Source organism: Penicillium waksmanii (genome assembly GCF_028829765.1).
Source record: "Penicillium waksmanii strain IBT 27052 chromosome Unknown utg000009l:1.0-4314994.0:1.0-4318279.0, whole genome shotgun sequence".
In the NCBI taxonomy this organism is placed as follows: domain Eukaryota; kingdom Fungi; phylum Ascomycota; class Eurotiomycetes; order Eurotiales; family Aspergillaceae; genus Penicillium; species Penicillium waksmanii.
This window is the reverse complement of record NW_026643255.1, coordinates 3,457,147-3,467,305: the sequence shown is the minus strand read 5'-3', so window position 1 is coordinate 3,467,305 and position 10,159 is coordinate 3,457,147. Positions and strand designations below refer to the sequence as shown.

The 10,159-nt window shown below is 50.2% G+C and overlaps 3 protein-coding genes across 3 annotated transcripts; 2 read left to right on the top strand and 1 right to left on the bottom strand.

Annotated features, from left to right (window-relative positions):
- Nucleotides 1-1,849: 1,849 nt before the first annotated feature.
- N7481_011629 (class I SAM-dependent methyltransferase) lies at nt 1,850-3,370 on the top strand (the record flags this gene model as incomplete). The annotated part of the gene is made up of 8 exons (XM_057270848.1): nt 1,850-1,866; nt 1,951-2,071; nt 2,135-2,296; nt 2,356-2,421; nt 2,594-2,715; nt 2,820-3,059; nt 3,122-3,292; nt 3,343-3,370. 8 exons carry the CDS (start codon nt 1,850-1,852, stop codon nt 3,368-3,370), a joined length of 927 nt encoding a protein of 308 aa, XP_057118022.1.
- A 2,086-nt stretch (nt 3,371-5,456) lies between these two features.
- N7481_011628 (KRR1 small subunit processome component) lies at nt 5,457-6,651 on the top strand (the record flags this gene model as incomplete). Its single annotated transcript, XM_057270847.1, has 2 exons — nt 5,457-5,516; nt 5,590-6,651. The coding sequence occupies 2 exons, from the start codon at nt 5,457-5,459 to the stop codon at nt 6,649-6,651; spliced, it is 1,122 nt and encodes a 373-aa protein (XP_057118021.1).
- Nucleotides 6,652-7,035: 384 nt separating this feature from the next.
- N7481_011627 (sugar porter family MFS transporter) lies at nt 7,036-8,829 on the bottom strand (the record flags this gene model as incomplete). Its single annotated transcript, XM_057270846.1, has 4 exons — nt 7,036-7,510; nt 7,583-7,802; nt 7,856-8,677; nt 8,733-8,829. The coding sequence occupies 4 exons, from the start codon at nt 8,827-8,829 to the stop codon at nt 7,036-7,038; spliced, it is 1,614 nt and encodes a 537-aa protein (XP_057118020.1).
- Between the last annotated feature and the right edge of the window lie 1,330 nt (nt 8,830-10,159).

Here is a 10,159-nt window from a genome sequence, read left to right as displayed (position 1 = left end):
CTTGGCTCCATGATCTTCGTGGCGTGGAGATGACGAAGAGGAATGGATATTGTTCATATACACTGGCACTAATCGGTACTTTTGTGCACTTTCAGATCCGAACAATGCTCTAAGTATCCCTGTAGCACATCTGCAGGTATTTATTAACCATACGTTTCAATCCTGCCTCCAATGTCTCTCAGGCTCCGCAGGACAAGCGGTGTGAGAGGTAGGAAATGAATTAATCCACTAGAAAAATCCCGAGGGAACGGAGCCCAACGAGGATGCTGCTGATCCTGAACCGGTCCTGGGACTAGACAACCCCACTCAGGTTGGGGGTTGCCATCGGGTCCTTTGGAACCAGCTGTACAAGCCACTTGGCGCCACAGTACTGCATGCGCATTGGTCAACGGGTAAGGGACCACTCCGACGTGTGTGATCGTGTTGGAAACCTGTCACTGGGTCGCTGGTCCAATTGCTGGTTTTTGGTTTGACTGACAGCGGGAGTTAGACGAAGATCCATTTCCGTGTCCTCGGAATCTCACAATGCAGGGCTTTCCTTTGGCCTGCGTTCTGGCTGGTGCAAGGGCTGGTTCGAATTGAAATGCTAGAGATTAAAGGTCGTCACCTCCGAAGACCTCGGACATCTCCTGATAGTTATTTCATGCATTCCTTTCTATCGCGGCTGACGGCCAAATCCAAATTCGAGAGTGATAGTCGGTGGCAGTTTTGGATTTTATTAATATATTTTTATTTCCGATTTTTTGATGTTTCTGATCCCTTGTTGGCCGAGTTCCATTACATCATTGGCTCGTGCTAATGGAAATGTGGTTGTTGCGATACTCCCTCGTGCTGAGAAGGGAGAATATGATCTATTCGAATTGATTTTCCATAGCCTGGGCGCCTCAGCCGCTGGACCTTGCCTGGCTTCAGCCAGCTGAGCCACAGACGTATTCCTTATGATGGAGCAGGAGATGCGCAGTTGAAGCGGCAAAATGACTGAATTTTGCCTCGATCCACACTGTCGGGCGCTCTTGGGCCCCTCGAGGTACACCAAAGAGGTCATATGCGAGCGGCGAACACTGCATTAGTTGACGGCACTGCCGCCTATCCTCAAGGTTTCTTAGCTTAGCCTTAAGCAGCATAACGGACCCAAGTAGTCTATCCTGATACTTGGTATTCAGGAGCGCCGGAGTTGTGCTCGTGAACCATTCCTCGGCTAGTAAACCGACCCGCCCTTTTCCTTTCGCCCTTGGCTCCATGTACAACCCACCCCTCGGGAGTAGAAAAGGAGTTCCTGACGCAGAGATCGAGTGAGCAGTAGTTCGCGCCAGTGGGGAGACCAGGGTTATTCACAGGAAGGTTCCGCGGGCGACTAGGAGGTCGTGTTCATTGTTGATCGTATTCGATCGGTTGTCGCCCACAACAAGTCTTCATTACGGAGCAAAGGCTTTCAGAAATTGAAGCCTGACCCGGACTGTCATCAGAGGATTTTTGTATCGGAAAAGAGGTCACTTCCGACGAAGAACGTTTGACGGATTGGGCGGACCACACTCGCTCTCTCATTCGTACTCGTACGTTTTAGTGCGTGTCTTGTATGACTGGGGGCCCCTCATACAGGCCTTGACAGGTGCCCACGAAGCGTGAATGATCCTCGAGCCGCCATCCAGTCCAAGAGAGCCGTTGCCGCCAACGTCCCCCGGCACCCGATCGCGTCCATGAAAATCACAGCACTTTAATTTCCTCTCCCCTTCAGCACTGAAAGCTGCTGCGCCCCTTGGCCCCGAATAATTCAGCCCCGCCCTTCGCCAAACTCGTCAAACGGATTCTCATATATAGGGGACCATTCTTTACATCCGCGACAATCTTAATGATTAGTGAAAGAGGGTGAACATGACGTACTGACAAGCCTTTCATTGATATTCCCTTCTGTGCTCAAGAAAGCTAACCAACATCTTTGGTCTTTTGTAGCAGCCCAGACTCGCAAACAGTAGAACTGGATCGTGAGTTCCTCGACACTGTCACAGTTCACGGCCGCGAGTATCAAAAATATTCCATCGACCACCGGGTATATTTTGGACCAGTCGACGATGTAAGAGGAGCTGGGAGGAAGGAAGTCTCAAAAAAGGCCCTTGATCACTGACAGCATGATTAGGAAGAAGCACAGCGCCTCGACGAAGAACAGCGAGTCTTTCAGCGTATTTTCGATGACCGTCTAATCTTTCCACCAATTCGACGACCACGAAGGGTCCTTGACTGTGGCCACGGCTCCGCATCATGGGCCGTAGAGGTCGCAGAACAGTATCCAGACTGTCAAGTGAGCATATTTTCCGACACAGTCTCACATTGTTACCTAACATACGTTGGCGTCAAAAGGTTATTGGCGTAGACATTGCCCCGCACATGAGCCCTGACGATGTGCCTGAAAACCTATGGCTTCAAGTGAGTGCAAACCTTTCTTCGACATCATCCGCCGATAGTGCCACTGCCTTGCCTATGCTGTCGAGCCTGACTTTCCATTCCTTATGACTGGCACACATGTCGTGGATGGATGCTAGGCCGACCCTGGAACGTGTGACCCCTGGAAGACAATTGCTGACGAGACTGTACGTAGGTTGACAACCTGAACCGAAACTTCACATTCCCCGCGAACCACTTCGATCTTGTCCAGTCTCGACTTCTTGCGACCGGTATCCACAATTCTCGATGGCCAACCTATATCCGCGACATTGTGAGGTGCGCACAACTCCCAGAGTGAGCGTCAACAGAAATGCCGACAGTTCCAAACAATCACCTCCATTTGAAATAGCCGTGTTACTGATGATTGAACTCTCTTACAGGGTGCTGAAACCAGGTGGATGGGTTCAAATGATCGAAATATACTTCAATGTCCAATCGGACAACGGTTCAATAACTGATGAGCATGCCTTGAGACGATGGAGCACACAATACATGCGCGCACAAGAGGACCGAAAGGATCTTCGGATTGGGACCAGGCTGCGAAACATGTTGACGAGTGCGGGATTGACAGAGGTCGACACGAAGATGATTCCACTTCCATTGTCTGCATGGGGAGAATGGTAAGCCATCTTACTCGTTGATTTTCTCGGAAGAAGCAGTCTTGACACAATGCAGACCAGAGGACACGCGATATCGGCCAGGCCAACAGCGGTAATATTCAAAAGCTTCTTCGATCCTTAGCACTATACCCTCTCACGAAACGACTGCACATGTCGATTGAGAACTTCGACACATTGGTGGAACAGGCACAGGAAGAGGCCAAAGATCCCTCTCTCAAGGCATATTTCCCCTTGTAAGTGCAACCACTCGAGACGTGTCTTCAGAAAATCACTGACTCGGCAGATACGTTTGCATCGGCCGAAAGACATGAAGGAAGTTGATATAATACAACAGCGAAGGTCTGTCACGGACCACTGCACATATCATTGCAGACTCAGGATGCCCATGGGCACCATGCAGATCACTTGGCGCTTCGGCTCGTTTTGCATTTGCATATTTTGCATTTTCAGAAGCATATACATATTGGATTAGCAAAGACGGTTAGTGAAGCAAGTGTTCTTGATTGCATACGTGCTTTTGGTGGGGCAACAGTGCCACATTGCTTTTTTCAGTGTCCTGCTGCGGGATGCATCTCTCCGGGTCACTTGTAGGGTAAAAGAGAAACCCTAGAGACCGAGCCATAACAGAGTGACATGGTCGCACAGAAACAACCCCCCAGGCAGACTGGGTCGGGCAATGATCCGGATATAGCTCCAACCCACCAATTTGAGTGTACCTTCGGGATCTCTGAGAAGATAGGTGCTTGAGGCTCATCAGGGTCTTTGGGCAGATCGTCGCGGATGTGGTTCCGCGCGGATCGGGAGGATCACCAGGAAGATCCGAGGACCATTTTGGGCCATAGCAGATGTGACGTCGGGTGAGATAGAGCCTTGATAGGTTTTCTTTTGAGATAATGATCAGGGTAATCAAGCTCTTAGCATGCCGAAAGCAGATGAGCAACGCTCATGAGTGGGTGGGAGGCGGTACGGAAGAATCCTGAGAGAGGTATGATCTGATCCGACCATATCATATCACGCCGAGATCTCAGATTGACCCTTGGTGGTAAGGAAGAGAAAGAGAGAGCCGAGAAAGAAGATGCCAACGTTGGGATGAGAACGGGAAAAGAGAAGAGAAGCCAAAGAAAAGCAGGAGGGGTTCGACCCAGACTGACGGGAAGACAAGGAAGGAGAGACCGAGGGACTCGACCTTTCGCGCCTGCGAGATTTGGATGTGCACAACTCAACCTTAACTCAAATTCGGGCACGTTTTCCACCTCAACTCATCACTACTACCAGTACTATTACTGTCATTGCTGCCCAACGGTTGCAGGGGGAGCGCGATACACACCCCGGCACAACACAAGTTTCCATGGTGCGCGCTCGAGGATTGTTTACCCTGCGCTTGGTCCTAGGCACGCTATGAGGTGCCTTCGCCCTCCCGACCATTCCGATTTGATCTACAGTCCTGATCATTTTATCGGTACCTTCTCAACAGCAGCAGCAGCAGCAGCAAAGTATGACTCTCACAAAAGGTCCATGCCTCAGCCTCACAGGTATTCCGGGGGGGCGAGCCGTGGGGGATAGGAAGCCAGGTCGAGCCCAAGTCGAGCTTTCTGGGGGCAAAGCACCCACCTAACACACCGTTGGCGTCTCCTTACTCTGGCCAGACATCCCCGTTCCAGGGTGCCGGGTTTCAGTGCCCTATTAGAGTTCGGAATGGAATGCACCCCAAGCTAGCGAGATCAAGCATCGACCGCCAGATCCTGGAAATACGAAATGCGGCATTCGATGGCTTTGATTCGGAACTTGAATTTCTATCTTTCTCTCTTGCTACTCTCACCCCCTGAACTTCTCCGAGGCACCAAAAGCTCCCGGCACAGGCCAGACCTGCCCACCTTCAGAGCTACCGGTCCTAGCTCCCGTGCTATGGGTCTGCCCCTTCAGGGGCTCCGGCAGGGACCATCGGAGAGGCTACGAGTACATACGAGTAGACACTAGGGAACAGTGCCCAATGCATCACACGAAAAAAGATAGTAGCCACCCAATCGCAAGCTTTGCGATTCGCCGAAATCCAGTGGTCTGCAGGGCTGTTTAGTGGGAAATGCACATTTGCATTTCCCGGAGTTTTGGTGTGGAGCATAACCGTTGTAGGCAGAGCTGTGTAGAGCAATCAAAATAAAATGGCGGGAAAGGGCCTCCAATTTCCAGCCATACAGCATGCGTTAAAACCACCTTGTGCGATGTGAAGTATGCACGCCAAAACTGTCAGCCACGCCTCGCCCGATCTAGAATATTTGACACCTGAGCCCCGAGGCATCAGTACTTACCTAATCGGGCAAGGCGGCAAGCGGGGAGAAAAAAAGTTGGCGCGCGGATTTTCATTTGAGCTGCTACCAACAACTTTGAGCACCCGCCACAATGCCTTCCACATACAATAAGGAAAAGGCATGGGATACGGAGGATATCGATAAGTGGAAGGTAAATCTTGATCGTTCTGCAACCAAATAAAAAAACCCCCCCCCAGACAAGCTAACCATCCTTTTGCGCCTAGATCGCTGAGTTCAAGCCCGAGGACAATGTCGCCGGAAACTTCGCCGAAGAGTCCTCTTTTGTCATCCTGTTCCCCAAATACCGAGAGAGTTACTTGAAGGAAGCATGGCCGACGATCACAAAAGCCCTGGAGAAGCAGGGTATCGCCTGCACACTCGATTTGGTGGAGGGAAGCATGGCCGTGAAGACGACTCGCAAAACCTACGACCCAGCCTCGATCCTGAAAGCGCGCGACCTGATCAAGTTACTCTCGCGTAGCGTCCCCGTCACACAGGCTATCAAGATTCTCCAAGATGACATGGCCTGCGACATCGTCAAGATCCGCAACCAAGTGCAGAACAAAGAGCGATTCGTCAAGCGACGCCAGCGAATCCTAGGCCCCAACGGATCAACCCTCAAAGCCCTCGAACTCCTCACCAGCACCTACATCATGGTCCAGGGTAACACCGTCTCCGTGATGGGCCCGTTCAAGGGCCTCAAGGAAGTCCGCCGCATCATCGACGACTGCATGGCGAACATCCACCCAATCTACCACATCAAGGAGCTAATGATCAAGCGTGAATTGGCCAAGGACCCAACTCTGGCCAACGAGTCCTGGGACCGCTTCCTGCCGAATTTCAAGAAGCGAACCCTCTCCAAGCGCCGCGTCCCGTTCCAGGTTACCGACAAGTCGAAGAAGGTGTATACGCCCTTCCCGCCCGCGCCCGAGAAGAGCAAGGTCGATCTCCAGATCGAGTCTGGCGAGTACTTCCTTTCCAAGGAGGCCAAGGATCGCGCGCAGAAGGAGGAGGTTGTCGAGCGTCAACGCTTGAAGCGCGACGAGAAGATGCGCGAGCGCGAGAAGGACTTTATCGCGCCCGAGGAGACTCTCCCTGCCGACGCCGAGGGCAAGAAGAAGGAAAAGAAGGACAAGAAGGACAAAAAGGAGAAGAAAGAGAAGAAGGAAAAGAAAGAGAAGCGCAAGCGCGATTCAGAGGATGCAGACGTGGACGATGCTGCCGAGCGCAAGGAGAAGAAAAAGAAGAAGAGCAAGTCCAAGGAGGCTGCTTCCGACGAGGAATAAACTGGCTACGTCTTTCGGTCTGGTTTTATTTTGGCGCTTCTGGCAGAGCATGGGTCTGGCGTTTAAATCTTTCTCAGTGCTCTCTCTCTGTGTTTCTCATGGATTTGTATGTAAATGATCAATACCAAACTGTCCTTTACTTTCTACAACAAGTTTTTCAAACGGTCAACCAGTCAAACAGGGATCCATACGCTTAACAGAAGGGTAAAAAAAGAGTTAAGCCTGTAAGACACTATCAAAGATAAAACATTACCCTTCATCCCCGGAAAACCATTAGTTGCTTGTTCTTCTCTGTAAGCTGTTGTTTCCTGTGTTAAGCCCTCAGGCTCAGTGCGGTCCATGATGAAGAGGGTCATTGGATTCTTCTCACAAGGTAGTTATGCCCTAAACCGCATTGTAACGACCGAGCCGCTCTGCAGGCGAGGGGTGTTCCTCGAGGTGGCTAACTGTAGGCTCCTGCTTATCAACCATGCCCATTTCATGAGCAAAAGTATCATGAGGCTTCCAGTTAGCACTAGTCATGGGAGTAGACTCCTCAAGCATCTTGTCGACTTGCTCGAGAGACAAACCCTTGGTCTCAGGAACGACAAAGAAGGCAAACATGAAGCACAAAACGAGAGCGCTGCCCCAGACGAAGAAGACCTTGGCTGCCAGATTACCCTTGTCCTCATCCACGATATATGGGGTGATAACGGCAATGATACAGTTCCAGAGCCAGTTTGAGGCTGTTGCAAGCGCGACGCCCTTGGCGCGAATGGGGAGTGGATAGATCTCGCCGATGAAGACCCACGCAGCAGGACCCCAGGTGGTAGCAAACGCAGCGATGTAGAAGCAAGTGAAGACGATCAAACAGATCTCTCTGTGTGAAAAGTAGTAAAAATGTCAGTTCACCGCTCACTATTGTTGCATATTGAATTGATCCTTGACTTACGCAGCGTGTTGTCCCTTGGCGGCAATGCCAACGATGGCGACGATAAACTCACAGGCACACATGACAGCGGCACCATAAATGAGGAGCTTACGGCGACCAAACTTTTCCATCATGTAGAACGAGGCAGGGGTAGTCGCAACATTGACAACGCCCGTGATGGTCGAGATCAAGAAGGGATTCTTGATGCCCACCTGCAGGAAGAAAGTGGTGCCGTAGTAGACTTGAAGTTTGTTAGTTATAGGAACATCTCACAATGTTTTAGTTAAAACTCACAGATGAAGTTGATACCAGTCCACTGCTGGAACATTTGCAAACAAGTTCCCATGATGACTCGGTGAAGATTTCCACGGCGAGACATGCCACCTTTGAAGCAGTCGGCCCAGGAAGTGCTCGCAATTTGCTTTTCATACTCGAAGTTGGCTTTGATCTCTGCAAGTTCCGCTTGAATAGCCGGATTGGTTCCGGGCTGACCACGAACTCGCTCCAGGGAACGGAGGGCATCCTCCATCCGACCACATTTGACGTAGTAGCGAGGGGACTCAGGCAGGAAGAAAAGTCCAACGGCGAGAATGAAGGCCCACATGAACTGCATTCCAATGGGAATACGATATGAGGACCGATCAGGGCGGTTTTTGCAGCCTTGATCGACGCCAGATGCCACGAGTAATCCAATTGTGATCGCCCATTGGTAGACAGAAACCAACAGCCCGCGGACCTTGCGAGGACTGATCTCAGAGACATAAAGGATGACAGTAGCAGAGACACCCCCAACACCCAAGCCAGCGACGAATCGACCTGCTACAAGACCAGCGATGTTGACAGTACCGACCTGAACAGCCACACCAAAGGAGAAGATCATACACGAGAGCATGATGGTTAGGCGACGACCAAGACGCTCAGCGGCACCGCCACCGATCAACGCGCCGATAAAGGTACCAGCAGAGAGGATGGAGGTGATGAGCGACTTGCGCGAGGTGGAAATGATGTAGCCGTCCGGATCCTTGGACTTGGGCACCGCATGACCGAAGTGCTTCTTGACATAGGGCATGCCCAGAACACCCGAGATGTAGCCAGAGTCATAGCCATAGAGAATACCTATGAAACGAGTAAGATCCAGCTACATAAGATCGAGAAGCATGTCAGTACCAACCTCCAAAGCTGGCAAAGCCACATATCAGATAGGCATGCCAGGTGACTGGGGCCTCGATGAGGTTGAGATCAGCCGTGCCGACAAGGTGGCTGGCCATGCTGAGATAATGCGATGGCGTAACAAAGGAGAAGAATTTGGTAGGAAACAATCAAGGGTGTCAATTATTGGTGAGGTCGAGCATGTGGTATAAGGGAAGAAAGAGGAAGAAGAGGCGAAGTGAGGGAAGAGAAGTGGAGGGAAAGTAAAGCAAGCAGGCCTAATGTGGAAGGTGCCGCCAGCAAAAACCAACAAGGCAACGGTGACGGTGACGGTGACACTCAAAACGGGAACATTCACTGGGAAATATTATGAAAACATAATTATCTTGAGACATGGAATATGGGTGCCCTAATCATAATAAGTGGCATTGACAAGGTCATGTTACGTGGTCCTCAGCATATCCATCTTCTTTCTTATCATCTTTCTCCAATAGTCTTGATCCATTGTTACATGATCAAGAAGTACATTTGAGATTACTCCATTATGGTGTGACTATACACGCCATATACGGTATGTTCTGGATTGCCTGTAAGATAGCAACAACTGATCGGGCGTTCTGAAGCCGATGATACAATGTTCCTTCCTTGAAACTGGTCCAGCGGAAATGGAAAGCATTGGCAGGAGTTTTCAAGCCATATCCAAAAGGAATCTTCACTAAGCACGGTGCAAATCTGTCTCCGGACTCTAGACGAGCTGACCATGTGGTCAAAGATGGTGAAATTGGGGTTCTATGGGTGGTTGTGCCAATTCACGGATAACTACGGTGATCTGCCAAAAATTGCGTCGATCATCTTCGGATATGCTTGTACCATTTTCAAACGTGGAGAACCCGCGTACTGGATCAATGAGTGCCCTGAGAAATTGATTCGTGAAGTATATGATTACCTGAACGCATCACATAGGATCTGGCTTCATTGGCCGATGGCAGAGCTCGGGATGATTTGGTGAAATGTGATGCGCATCTTTACTAAGAATTGAAGAAATGGGAGTCCCACGTCGATGGTGACACCGCAATGATAGCCTTCCGAAGTCACACGAATAACCATGCACATATTACGTCAAAATTAAAATTCAACTTACATATACGATGTTGGCTTAGATAATTTTGATAGAGACGGAACGCGTTCGTATATAGTAACTTAGCTTGGAATACGACGCAAACGAAATGACTGATCAAAGGAAATATGTTCGAGTGACCACGATCGAGGAAGAAGGGAGACTTGATAATGAGGCCTGGCCAGTTGACATAGTCCGCGAAACTCTTTAATTCCTATTTTTCTGTGTGGCTTATTGGGGGACATGAATACACATGGACATTGTAGAGCCATAGGAAGAAAAAGCATCGTTGTCTACCAGGGTTAGTACTCTATGTAGACACTGCAGCCTTC